Source organism: Strigops habroptila, chromosome Z (genome assembly GCF_004027225.2).
Source record: "Strigops habroptila isolate Jane chromosome Z, bStrHab1.2.pri, whole genome shotgun sequence".
Lineage (NCBI taxonomy): Eukaryota > Metazoa > Chordata > Aves > Psittaciformes > Psittacidae > Strigops > Strigops habroptila.
The window spans coordinates 92218583-92233082 of record NC_044302.2 but is presented as its reverse complement, the minus strand read 5'-3'; the positions used below and the strand labels follow the sequence as shown (position 1 = coordinate 92233082).

Genomic DNA, 14500 nt, shown 5'->3' with positions numbered 1-14500 from the left:
GGAACCAGCCTACTCCTCGCTACCTAATCTTCATCCTGCCTGCACCGGTAACATACACCAGTAAGTGGTGCATGAGAGAACATTTTCCTGCTTTGCAGCTGCAGGAATTCAAGACTAGTCCTTGCTCTGAAACTTCGTTTGTCCCAGAAGCATCACCGGCAGACAGACCAGAATAGTCTGCTTTCTTCCCCAGCTTCAAGACTCTCAATCCCAAAATGTTCCCCTACAGATTGCAGTTCAGAATGGGAGAGGGACGGTGCAAATTTCTCCCCTTGTGGCCAAAATGGCACAAAGCAAGCTCACATTTGCAGTGAGATGGCAACATGCAATCAGACAGGCAGAGGGTTTCCCCCTGCCGTGACATTGCCAGCTTCTGTTAACTTGTTTGCATGCCCTGCCTTTGATCACTCTTTCCTTGAGTATGTATGTTGATAGAAACTTAGCATTCATGTCCCTAAATGACCCTTAGATTTATGTCTCTGAATCTCAACATGCATTTTTCTGTTAGCTTTTGAAGATTTCAAAATCTTTTACTTAAAAAATTATCAAATTGTCCTAACTATGAGTTTGAAGCAGCTGTTTCATTATTCCCCAACAAAGAAATTTCTTTATGGTCTTGGATGCTCATTTTTCTAACCTGTTATACCAAGCTCCGCAAGGCTTGTCTGTTCTGAACATTTTAGGCCTTGCCGCCATGGGCAAGGATTCATATCTGACACTATATAGAATCATAGAATCATAGAGTAGTTAGAGTTGGAAAGAACCTTAAGATCATGTAGTTCCAACACCCCTGCTGTGGGCAGAGACACCATGTAAGTCTTAGTCTCATGTTCACTTCAGGAACGAGAGCCTCTTCTAATGAACACACATGCAGATGGCATTGGTTATTAAGTTCTTTTTTATAAACTCTTCCAGGTTCATACATGCAGCTATAGATACAAAAATCCCTCCTGCAAGTATGTCCCAAGTTCTTCTCTCAGAAGAACTCTCAGAGCTCCCTAGACAGGGACAGGCTAACACTGTCCCAGCTCTCAGCTCCTGTTTTATCCACTGAATAGAAATTCCCAAAAAGTTTGTGTTGAAGCAGGTACACATGCGTTCAGCTAAAGACATCCAGTTGAGGTGACTTGGCAGGTTAAACCTGTCAGCTGAGCCTCAGTATCTGAGTATACTCAGCCTTCTCCACTTAGGAGGCAAGAAACACTGGGTTAAGTCTCTTACTTCAGAGAAATGCCACAAATGGGACAACCTAAGAGTCTGCAGATGCACTTTGATGTCAACTCAACTGCTAAAAGGTCTATTGCAACATTTCTGTGATTCATCTGTGCTTAACTGTGTTCCCATACTGTAAACCCTGGAGCATGTCGATATACCTAATTAAGCATCCTTGGTGTGACTTCTAAGACCTCCATCCACTTAATACAATGTCATTTCTACTTATTCCTTACACTTCTGTTTTAAAATTGGCTGCACCCATGTGAAAAGCACACTTTTAAGATATTTTTGAGGTGAAGTTACCTCTGAAATTGCCGGAGCTGGCATGTACTTAGCAGGCAGGACTGGAAAACAGCAACATTTTAAGTGCTGTCTGGTTTCTTTTTTTTGTACAGAGATTCAACAGGGAAAGAAAGAAACAGAATGAAAAGGGCATTTTGGTACAATTTGTAGGTTTGTATCCAGAGATGAGAAGTGGACAATCTGATTGAATTCCAGTTTTACAAAAGAGCTATCTCTGGGTTTTACTTAGAAAAAATAGAAGAAACTCCGGAGGTTTTTTGTTCTTCAGATCTATAGTGCAAATAGTGAATAAATGAAAGAGACCTTCATTAATCTTTCTTAACAGGACTATCCAGAACTAAAGCTTCTTCAAACACTGATAGCTGTTTGACACTTCCAAAGCTGAGAGCAGAAAGTTAATAAATTCTTTCTTCCAGCTGAATATTTGGCAAGCCACACAAAAGATTCAGATAGAAGAGTTATCAAATGTTAGCTAGGGACAGCTGATCTGGCTTGACCATAGCGGTTGCCTGTTAAAAGTGGACACAGTCACTTTGGACAAACTTTATGAGACTACACGTGAGCTGCGTGTGTGCTTAGGCTGTCTTGGCTCGGTTTTGGGTGATCATGAAGGTGTAAAACGGCAAGGAAGAACGCAGGATTTTTGCAGCTGGATGATGCTACTCTCCCTCCTTGTGTGCACACCTTGCCTATCAAAAAGGAGGGCTGTAGAGCCACATTAAAGAGTGGGATTCAGCCTGGTGCTGCTGCCCAGGCTGATGCTCAGCAATCCCAGATTTGACTAGTAGCTGTAGTTCGCCCTTCCTACATGACCTAGAGCTAAATTACTGAACAGGTCTGTGCCTCCTTCATCACTTGAGGCTAATAACAACTAAAGAGAAACAGGCAGCTGCAAGGCCTAATTCACTAATGCTTACAAAGTGCTTTACAATTGTTAGGCAGAAGCAATGTATTACTGCTCAGTATTCCTGGAAGGCCAAACTGTCGACAGTCTGTTTACCCAGAGGAATATACAAATGGCTTTGGCAACAAACAGCCCCAGGAACAGATGCATTTTCCAGACTGTAGAGCTGGAAAAGCTGGGTACAAACTAAAACCAGCACAACAGGGAAGTGTGCACGAGTAATATCCTTTGTGAAGGTGAAAGGCTACAGAAGCTGTTCACAGAGGTCTTGACCAGATGGAGGTGCTGGGACACATCTTCAGAGAAAGGCTGCAGAAAGGTGTGTACTTACAGAGAAGATCTCATGTCGTTTGCCTTTCTACCAGCACAGAGAGTTTAAGTGTGCTAACATATCTGTGGATCTGCTCAGATCGTGTGTCTGACCTTGCTTAGACGCACTGGGTATATCAGCATGGCCAGAGTCAGGCAGGTCCAAAGCTCCTCTTCCGACCAGACTCCTGTGGCAACCACTCATGGCTTGGACAGGGCAGATGCTCCATGGTGAACAGGCAGACCTGGGAGCCTGAGCAGAAGCAAGTACCTGCTCAGCATGTCCTGACTCTGCTCCCAGCAGCCCACTAGCACTCCTATTTGGGTACAGAGTGAGCAGCACACGCAATACGCTCTGCTACTGGATGCTCTGGGCATCACTCTTTTCAGTTCTCGCACACATACACCAGCACATATGTCTCTTTCTTGACATCACTCCTGCCTTGACCCACTGACTCCAACTTGATGTGACCCACATGCTACAAGAAGAATAACAGAAGGTAGGACTGTGCAGGCTGCAGAGTCCTGCTGCTTGCTGCTTTCTCAGAGAACAGTTCCAGCCATCAATAGGTCAGGGCACGCTAGTGTGCAAGAGTGCAAATGAATGAGAAGGAAGTACATTATTTTATGGGTTTTGACCTTTCTTGAACCTTCTGTAAATTTGTACTTCCAAAATATGATAAAAATGTCTTGCAGATCACTGTCCCCTCTGGACTGCAGTACTGAACGGACACTCACGAGGTCTTCTCCCATTTTCCCTAACATGCAATTCCCAGGGATTGACTTTGCTAGGCAGAATCTCTTTTTCTACCTGAGTCCTGCTCTGGGCTTAGAGGAGGTCCAGCTAAAGCTTGATTCACTGAGCTAAGAAGTTATGTTTTGTTCTCACAGTGCTCCAGTGGGAAATCTGCAGATTCATTAAAACATCCAGTCCTCAGCCCACACTGCTCACTAATTTAATCTTTAGTTCTTTGTTCTTTTTATCAGCCCCAGGGTATTCTTATATTCACAACCAACTCCGTTCGGCAGTGGTATTTTAATTCCCAATGCTAGTCTAAGAATGGATCTTTACCCTCTCATTGTTTCCTCATATTCATCCACATTGTGTCTATTTTCATCTGTCTTCTGTCTTCCACCTTGACTGTAAACTGTTTGGGGCACAGTCTTTTTGCCCTATGTGCACACATCACCTGGCACAGCAGTGCTGTGGCCTGCAATGAGAGCTATTTAGAGCTCTGCTGATAATAGCTACACTGGGCATTTTTCCTCTGGGGGAGCTGCTAGCTAGATGTTCTTGTTATTTGAATCTCAGAGCCCATGAGGTTGTAAGTATCGGGAACTGAGGCTGCTCTGGGGTTAATAGGAAGATGGTAAGAAGCAAAGACTGGCAAGGTGGTGAGTTACTATCCATTAGTGTGGGTTTTAATCAGCTCCATAATGGTATGCAATACCCATCTTAAACCACGCAGGGTGGTTTCGCTTAACACAATGATTTAAGCTGGCAGTGTCAACCTCCACTCAAAAACATTGACCCCAAAGCCCAAAGCTTCCTACGTCAGCTGCATGTGTCTGGGTGGTGTACCAGTGGCTCTCAGCTCCAGCGCGCCAAAGCATTAGTTTCCTGGAGGTTTTATGTAAAAGTGGCGCGTTAGCAAGTTGCCAACTGCGAGCATGAAACATTAAGCAACATTTGGACAGCTTTTTAAAATTCCTCCATAAAATTTGCCATTTCAAATTACTGAATGTCTCTCTATTGTTGCTGTAAACCATGTTATTCATGTGGAATCTCCTCTGCCTGCAGAATGAGCTGGTTCATACAGATGTCATCAAGCTGTCAGTAGAAGGAACAACGGCGCAGGGGCCAGAGGGTCTGCAGCTGAAAACACTTGGTAGGAGCCCAAGTCCTTTCCATGCTGATTAATTACTGACACAAAGCCTCTAATCAGTCATTTGGGAATTAAATTGGGAGTAGGGTGTTGAGATGGAAAGGAGCTAAAGAAGGGTTACACCTCCTTGCTTTCATCATGTAGTAAGGCAAAGTCTGTCTGGAGCAATAGCTGCTAATTGAGTCAAATTTTGCTGGTTACACCTTGCCTGTACTTGGAAAAGAAAGGTGAACGTCAGTTCAAAGCATGGTGGTTTTACTGGGATAGCCCAGTGTGGACAAAGCACAGGCATTACCTGTATTTGTCAAAACTAAGTCAGTTTTGTTCTTCCTACCAGACATTAATGTGGACTGGCCAAATCAAGATGAAAAGCAGCCTTTGCCCTTTCCTGGGTGCACAGCTCATCCAGCCAGCAGTGATGAATCTCAGCAGGTTTTGGCTCTCTAAAAATACAACATCTCTTCTGACCTACTATGTTAGGCTCTCTCTGTACAAAGTAGAAACAGTGCAGTCCTCCTATGCTGCATCACCTCAGCCTGACCATCCTGTGTTTGGGGTAAGATGGGATGAGTCAGCTCTGGAGGTACTGGACTACACAGGGAGCCTTGAGGAATCTCCTAATCATCCTATTGCACCTGCTTTTGGCTGTGAAGCTGCGGCCTGGGTTTTGAGAAAGCACTTTGCATTTAAGGATTGCTGTTTCTACACAATAACTCCTGAACAATTTGTAAGAAGGTTTGCATAGGTTGCAAGAGACCAGCGAAAGCAGTACACTGCAGAACTCCCAGGGGCTTCAGGATTATTTGTTAGCGTTTCTGTGAAATGGATTTTCAAATACTTGTCTTGAATATTTAACAATCTATTTAAATGTTAAAAATGCAGACAGTATTACAGAGTTGAATAACCTTAACAATTCCTTTGAGGACCACATTTTGTTAACGTTGAAGACATAATGTTTAAGACAGCTGCCTTTGCAGAAAGTTCTCTGTAACTATGCGCTTCTCAGCCTTGTCTGCTTTTTTATCCTCTGATGTTTTCTCTGGGTGTCCCTGTTGGTCAACAGCCCCAGGTTGCTCTGGCACTCAGCAGACATCCCATTTCTGCTCAAGGACCCTCCTGAAATTTTTTCACTACCATCCGAATTGGCTTTCTTGGATGATGTTGCATCTACTTCAGGAACAGAAGCCACAAAATCTCAAGGAGTCACATCCTGTTGTGGTTGACACCTCTTTTAAATACAGTTTGCAATGTTGCTCCATTCGGGGCTTTTGAAGTTAAGAGGATGCTTCTGTGCCTGGCAGAAGATTTCTTCCCAAATCACATCCTTTGCTATTGGCTTTACTGAAGAGAGCCTGCTAAGCTTCTGAGCTAAGGATGAAAAGGGAGGTGTGATGTGGTGTTTCCTCTCTGGACTCTTTTATGCATAAGAAACCATTTCTATTTTCTGTGAATACTAAACAAACAGAAAAGATCTGTTCTTCTCCAATAGGAGGCAGGCCTGGCCCTCAGGACTCTTATATTTGCAACAGGCATTTGGCTAGGAATTCTCTTTGGTAAGTGAATACCTAGCCAATCTGTTCTTCCAGTTCCCTTCCAGTTCTTACAGTTCTCTTTTCCCTTTCTGTATGTAGGCTCTTCAAATTGCAGGTCTTGGGGACAGGCACAGCTTAGTGTAGGTCTATAAGTGTTTGCAGAAGGGCTGGCTCTAATTTCTCTTGGGAGCTTCTGGCTGATAAATCACTCCTGAAAACCCCGGCAGTGTGTGTGTACCATAGGCAGGGAGTGTGTGCTGGCCAGATGAACCAATTCTCTGTCTGACAGACCTTTCTTCTGTTACCAGGCTGTGGGACATCGTTTGATTTTCACAAAAAGATAGACTATTTGTTTCTCGTTGGTACTGAAGAGGGGAAGATTTATAAGGTAAGAACAGTTTCTTTGTCTCTTGTTTTACATCCCCTGACCTGTGCTTGTCTTTTAGGTTCATCATCTTAACTGTTTGCTCAGGCAGTAATAATGTGAAACTTCAGAGCCTGGTTATGCTCTCAGATCGCTGTGGTGAGCCTGAGACCAGCATAGAGACAGAAGGGGTCACGGGGAGCTCTCCGCACAGACCCAATTAAGACCTTATTTTGCGGAATGTTTTTCATGCAAACTGCATCCCAGAATGCTTTGCAGATTGTGGCTGTGCAAGCGAGGGGCCAACTATGATCAGAGCAGAAGTTAAAAGGTGCTGATCCTCTGTCATCATGGCTATGGGGGAATGGTAGGAAAAATGTCAGCTATTTTCTTTTTTAGACCTGTCATCCTGTGAGCAGTGAGGCTAATGAAGCCTTTTTCCTATGGACCAGTGTGCCACAGCTCCTTCCCTTCCACAATTACATCCCAGATCCTTTCCCCAGCCCCACTTTTTCCTTACCCTGTTGTCTCCAGAACCTTGCTCTCTACTCTAATCATTCCTTTCTCTGATCACTCCCATGCTATCCGCAGCTCAATGATCCCACCTCCATGCTATAACCCTTGATTCCTGCAGACAGAGCTGGCTACCTCCTCTCCAGTGCCCTCCTGCAGCTTGTCCCCTTGGTGCTCAGCACCAGGGGGGAGCTGCAGCCAGCCAGCTCCAGACATGTGGTGAGGGCAGTAGCCAAGCTTTGTTTGCCCTTCCCAGGATGGGGGCATTACCAGATGTTTGTGCTCTGCAGCCATCTCTTTTTACAGAATAGGGAAGGCCTTAACATTGCCAAGTCCCAGCTTTGCCTGAAGTTGCCAGTGGGATCAGAAGTTGTTTGGGAGGAGAGACAAGCAGTCAGCAGGACACAGACATTGTGTTTTCTTAAGAAATCAAGATGAAAATAGAAAGTTTTGAGCTCTGCTGTATATAGCCTTGAAAATAAAGCCAGTTGCTGCTTACTCATATAACTTTGTTTGCACAGCATTCCTCTGAGCTAAGTTTGGGGCTTTGTTAATATTGTAGCCACATCCCTTCAATGTGGGGGGTGGGCCATCAGCAGGAGGCTGACGTGCAGAGCAGATCCATCCAGACATCCCTAGAGGATGCTGTAAGCTCCTTCACCATGTCCTGCCTGCAAAAGGGAAACAAAACAGAGAAAAAGAACCCAAAGGAAATGGTATTCTGAAATAAGTATCAATCATTTAGGCAAGATGGACTTAACAAATATATAGCCCTTCCACAGGGATAATTCTGATTGAAATCTCTCCCTCTGCCAGGAAGTATCTAGGGAAGATTTCTGAGTAGTGCTCACTTGCACTGCACCAGACAGATGCAGAAAGAAGGGATGTGGGAGAAAGGTGGGAGGCTGGGCAGGTGGGTGATGGGCAGTGAAGTAGGTGCAATGGGTTTTTTTGTTGATGCTTTCAGGATACAAAGCATCTGTCCAGTCATGGGCAGATGTTCTGAGTTGTCTGGTCACCACAGGAGTTGGTACACTAGGTATTGTACTCCAAATTTTTTGGATACTGTTGTGTCTAGTCCTGGTCAAAAGGCAGTAGGGAATGACATGTTTTAACTTCCTCTGTGCTTAGGTGAGTGATGGATGTCAGTGAGTATGACAGCACGTGTCTGTGATAGGTGGGGACCATCAGTTACCCTTCAGGAGGTATGTTCAGGCTGGTGTCCTAGCTCAGTTACAGAGCAAAGGAAGTCCTTCATGGAGGAGCACTGAATAGGAGCAGAATTTAGCAGCATTTGCATTGACAAAGCTGTAGGTATTCCTGCCTTGGATGATCATCAGCGAAACTAAAACTAGGATGGGGTTTTAACGTAAGGAATGATCCCTGCCATGAAGCCAGATATTTTAACTACTTCTTGGGTGGACAAATGCAGAAATACTGTTTTACAGGTTCTTCTATTTTATGGGTACTAAGCCTGATTTCAGGTTATGGTAAGCAACAAAACATTCCTGCACTGGAATTTCCTGTAAGTCTTAGGGAAAGTTGGACCAGTCTCACACTGTGCAACACTGCCCTATAAAACTCAGGTGTTCCCATGGGCAGGAAGAGCAGTCTTCCATCAGATTGTATGGGCTAACACATGGAAGAGAAATTGTGTGTCTAGCACAGGCAGGCCTCTATAGTATCCACAAAACCAGGGGGAAGACTGCTTGCAGCCTTAGCATCCCCTGAGTTTCAAAAGCTTTGGGATCAACTCCTCCAGACATTTCTCAAGCACACCATTCACTTTCATCACACCCTTTACTGAAGCATTGTATGTCTGAACCCATTTCTGGAGCTACCTGTGGACTGCTTCCCAGAGCCTTCCTCTGCTTGGATGCTGAAGACAGTGACAGTGCCGCAGACCTTTGAGCAGCCTCTTGGGTCCTGTGGCTGCACTGAGTAAGAGCTGAGCTACTCAGGTCTCTGTGCTGCACTTGCCCTTGCCACTGCATGTTGAGTGAGAGGGACAGTCTTCTTACATGAGGTATGAGTCAGGGATCAAACATGGGCTGCTGTCCACACGGGCTGGATTTTAGATTATTTATTACATAAATTGGAAAGTGAATTTCAGGAAGGTGTTTTTTCAGAGACCAGGCACGCCCACAAATAGAATGATAATATGTTAGTTCTTTAGCTGCAGAACAATTATGGTGAAAATTTTTAAATGGCTTAGTTAATAGCATTTCTGAAGCCAAGAAATCATTATCTTAATTACAGACAGACCTATCACCTTTTTTCATAGAGGACAAACTGTTTCTGCATTAATACGATTCTGTAATGCAAAACTGCCTCTTTGCATATCTTACTTGCTGTTTAGGAATTGTTCAGCTTTGGTAGTAAAAAGTATGGTCTCTGCAATTCATATTGAAACACTATTGAGGCTTCAGGTCTTTGGTCAGAATTACTTCTTAATAAACAGGCTTCAGCAGAAAAATTGTGATGAGATTAGAACATATTCATGTAAGAAAGGGGTTTTTTTCAGTCTTAGGCAGTTTGAGAGTGTAACAAATGAATATAATAAAACTCAGTGCAAGACTGTGTAGAAGGAAAAGGTAATTCTTTGAACTCAGCGTTGTGAGTGAAAATGCTGTTTGTGGGGGAAGATCAGGGTGAAGGTCAAGCAAGCAGCTCCTGGTAGGAGTCTGTTATAGACCACCTAGCCAGGATGAAGCTGCAGATGAAGTGTTCTTCTCGCCACCTTGTCTTTGGGCTTATGTTTGTTCTGTTCTGTTATCTTGTCACTTGACTGACTGCTTTTGCCATCAAATAACATGGGTTCTTTCTTTTACCATTTCCTCTTGTTTCTCCCAGTGCATTCACATGCCTCTTTTTTCATTCATAAGCCTTTGTACAAATCTTAGCATTTCTGTTGCAGATCTCTACAAGAAGGCACTGAGCAAAAACCAGGGAGTCTCAGTGTTTCTGTTAGTGAACTAAAGCAATCTTCTGTATTACAAGGACACTAATAACCATCCATTCACCATGGATGCGGAGGAGTTTTGCATCAGGCTAACATCTAGCATGAGCTGAAGTGCTGTTAATGAAGATTATTTTTAAGTTTTGTGTCCTTGGAGTTCTCCTTTCCTCCCAGAATTCATCCCCCATGTTTTGTAGCCCTCTCACCAATCATCTTCATACTGATTTCCTGTATTGGTGTAGACACATTCTTGCTTTCCCATCTCATCACAAAAATACCATTTACTATTCACATACATCTACCACCATTTAAATAGGAGAAAAAACCACTCTCAGCAAATTGGAGCAGTGCTCTTGAAGATCAGACAGGCTGCACAAATGCCTGCTCCCTGAATCTGCTCATCCTCTTTGAAGCTATCTTGTCAGAAGTTAGGCATCTGCCCTACAGAACCCTTTTTGCTGCTGAATTCATGGGAAAACCATAGATCTCTTTCCTTTTGGGACCTGGACCTCAGCTCTGGGGCAGACTTGCAGACTGCAAAGCCAGTGCTGTGGATCAGAACATCCCAGAGCATGGCAGGGCTCCCCTACAAGTGCCCAGAGAGTTGCACTGATCAGAGGCTCAGCCCCAACAAGGCTTTGAAAACAGAGTGCTGAGCATCACAGTTCTGGTGGATGCAGACAAATCTGGTTAGTATCTCACTCTTCAAACTTCTCAGGTATTAGGGACCTTCAATCCACATACTTGGAAGGACAGATGGTTAAAGCAGCTTCTCTCTTGTGTTAATTACTCGTGACCCATTCTGACTATTCACAGCAAAGTGACTTTCAAAAGAGGCCAAGTACCAATTTTCCTGGTGGCTGAACATTAAGAATTATGAAGTAAAGTTATGAAACATGCCATTAAAGGACATTTCAGTCCCATAATTACACACAAGGACAGTAACTCAGAGACAGAGCAGGCACCAAACAGTTAGCAAGCTATAGACACTGTCAGTAAATCTCAGTGGGACATGAGCAACTTCCTTGTTTCTGTTTCCTACCACAGCAAGCCTCCCAGGGATGCAGGAGCTACTGCTGTGTGACTAGTTTAGCACCCTCAATCCGGTACTAGTGCACAAGGACATCCGAAAAAACAGGTCTGAATACCCAGTGAGTGTCATGTGTAATAAACAGTTAAGCCTTACGATTATTAAGAGCTTTGGTTTGCAGGAAGTAAAGTCAAATAACACTTCAGCAATCCTGCTGCTTGGACAGATGATGTGTTGCTGCATTCATTAGGGATTAATGAAAGGTGCTGAAAAGTCCTTGTAGTGGCAGTACCAAGGCAGACCAACAGAAAATCCTGAAACCAACCCCAGCCTACTGTGTGGATACAGCTTGTGTGAAGGAACACAACTGAGAGGGTATTACTTGTGAGATGAGGTCATTGTGGCTAACAAAGGAAGCCTCCATTCCCCTCAGTGGGGAGGAGGTTTGGGGAGTATAACCTAATTTTTCTGTGTACAAAGAACTGACAGGATCTGGATCAAGTCCCGTATTCTGCTCATGCAGGCAGCAGATTGTAATTTCTCCCCCCCTTCATGAGCTCACACAAAGAGTGTCTTTTCCAAGGCTCCCAAATGTTTTCCAGCTCTTGCACACATCCTACGTTTTGCCACTCATCAGCTGTGACACTGCTGGCCTGACCCTCACATGCGTGTGCAGGGTTTGCCCAGTTTACAGGCTGCTGTCCCCCTGCTCACTGGGACATGCCTGAGCGCTGGCCAACCTCTTGTGGTTCTCACACCCCTCCGAGAAGTCACAAGTAGCACAAGATTAATAACTGCAGAGCCATGTGATGGGGCAGGCTCTCAGAGCAGGCTGTTGCAGCATCATAGCACGGAAGGCACTTCTGGCATGTTCCCAAAATCCTTAGAGCCAAAGAGTCCAATAGGTCATTCTTGCGCTGAGAGCACTGTTACTAGAGGTCTTAATTGCGACACTTCAAATGCACACGGTGCTGTGTGCTCCTGAGCAACACAAGAGATGTTTTCCCTTGCCTTTCCCGAGAGCCTTTTTCAGGGGCATGGCAGGATCCCGAGCTCACAGGAAGGTGGTGGAAGTCCTGCTGTGAAGAAGGGGCTCAAGGGCCTCTCTGTGGCTGTAAATACAACCAGAAAACTTTATTCCTACCTCTGTGTATTGCAGAGGGGAGCTCGGTGTCGCCTGGAAGTGAGGTGAAACAGCATGTGCTAAGTTATTTTGTTTCTGTAGCCCCTCTGGGTATCAGCCACCACTTTCCAGCCAGCCCAGAAGAGCCTAGGAGGCCATACAAGTGTTCAGAAGCATCTTTCTGCAAGAATATGAGCTCCAAGAGAAGGTCTAGCTCTGATTACTGACTAGTTCTTTCCTTTACAGTGTTCAAAATGCTATTCAAGCCAATTTCTGGATGTGTTTGAAGCCCATCACATGGCCGTGGACTCTGTCAGCTGGAATCCCTACCACTCAAAAGTCTTCATTTCCTGTAGCTCTGACTGGACAGTCAAAATCTGGGATCACACCATCAAGTAGGTCCTGCTGGGTTCTGGCATGGGCAGGGAGGTCCAGCCTGACATGCTAGCCGCAGATATCGACTCTGCTTATACCTCAGCCTCGGTTTCCCTCCTAGGCATTGATATTGCTAATTACTCTCTTATTTCTGTTTCTGAGGCTAATGACTCAGATTTGTACGCCCCACGTATGAAATTTAGCATTGGCTGCCCCAGGAACTTGCCAAGCATTGCAGCTCAGCACAGAGCCTGACTGCTTTGCTTTGGACCTGTTTTTATTCAGGCAGGACCTACTGTGGTGGGGTTATTCTTCTGGAGAAATGCTGTTGAGAAATGTCAGGGGCTGGCTTACGGCCTCAGGGCCAGACACCTCCTAAGAGTCAGAGAGGAAAAAATAAAATAAAATAAAAATTGGGACATTTAAAAATACATAATGAAGTTCAGGGTTAGTGGTTGAGCAATGTCTGGTTTCAATCAGGAAATTGATTTTTTTGTGTATCAGTCAGAGTCAAATATTTTCTGTTGCCAATACTGCTCTAATATTCAGTGTTGTTGTCAGAAGTCCAGAGAGGGAAAATCACTTTTTCCCATATGATTATAAACCAGAGAGACTCCATCTTGCTGTGTGTGTTGGGAGGAAGCTTTTCAAGTGCTTTCAGAAAGAAAAAACCACTCTTTCTTCTCATCACAGCAGGACCCATCCCAACCCATTTGAGTTGATACTGAGCTTTGCTCTGTCTTTGGCTCAGGTGATAGCTGTTATCTGACATAAATACCCATCTCCCACTTCTGCAGCTGGCCTTGAACACAGGCTGCAGCATCAGTGTTTATAACTCGGTGTTTCACTTCCAGAGCGGCATGTGTATAAAAGAGTTCTCTCTGGTTCTTCTTTTTACAGGACTCCGATGTTTGTTTATGACCTGAATTCTGGTGTAGGAGATGTTGCATGGGCCCCTTACTCCTCCACGGTCTTTGCTGCAGTCACCACTGATAGCAAGGTGAGAGCCTGGGAACAACACTGCTCTGATTTGAGCTGAGAGAAAGTCAAGGGAGATTAGGGTTGAGTGCGGGGACATGTCAGCCCAGTCCTGGCCTGGCATGCCAAGGAGCTGCAGATCTCCCATCAGCAGTAATCCACCACAGTGACAGGCTGAATTGGCTGCAGCTTGCCTGAGCTGCTTGCCTCAGGATGGGAGGGTCATTTTGGTAGCTTACGGCCCTAAAATTCCTTTTTGCTCAGTCTGATTACAGAGGACACAGAAGTCATAAAGTAATAACAGAGATGAGGAAACCTGAACAGCAGTCTTTCTTACTCCTTCTCCCTTAAGGTCTACCACACCCCTACAAGCAACAAGGCCAGAAATCTCTCAGCTGCAGCCCAGTCATCCAAACAGCTGATTTAAATCAGAGGGCTTTTAGCAGATGCTGAGGATCAGCTGCACATCTCACTGCACTCTTGACAAACCCATCAGAAATGCATATATGGGCCCTCTCTTCCAAGCACAGGTGCTTCCTGGGGGCCAAGTCTCCCAGCCTCTAGTATAAGAAAGCTAAACCTCTCTGCAGTCCTAGTTTGCTCCTCTTGCTGCAGGAATGGAGGTACTCAGAAGATAGAGAGGAAAGCAAGGATTTGGGGAACAGGCTTCTTTTTCCTATGCTTTCCTGCCTTTGGCGTGTATGTTCCTGGGCATGAGTTGCTCACTCCTTCTCAGCACTGCTCATGCTGCCTTAAGGTAGGGGTTGCAAAGGCATGAGAGTCCCTGCTTGCTCTTGTGTTGAACACATCAGTAACAGTGTGCAGCTTGCATATGCCAGGATTGAAAACACTGAATTCCCAATGTGTGAAATCATCTTACTAACCACTGCATCCCTGGGGGTGGAGAGATGATGCTCCAGATCAGAGCACCCCTAGTACAAGCTGACATTAGGGTATTGGTTTGGAACTTCTAAGATGTAGAGAAGCAGTAGAATTAAGAGGTTATATA

At 44.8% G+C, this 14500-nt stretch overlaps 1 protein-coding gene across 2 annotated transcripts in view; it reads left to right on the top strand.

The window, feature by feature from the left end:
* DNAI1 (dynein axonemal intermediate chain 1) overlaps positions 1–14500 on the top strand; it is a 152515-nt gene that overhangs the window by 87066 nt on the left and 50949 nt on the right. For both annotated transcript variants that reach the window (XM_030511344.1, XM_030511345.1), the window contains 4 exons: positions 4533–4620; positions 6458–6537; positions 12385–12533; positions 13414–13513. In XM_030511344.1, the coding sequence (XP_030367204.1) occupies positions 4533–4620; positions 6458–6537; positions 12385–12533; positions 13414–13513 (417 nt within the window). The remainder of the gene's footprint in view (positions 1–4532; positions 4621–6457; positions 6538–12384; positions 12534–13413; positions 13514–14500) is intronic.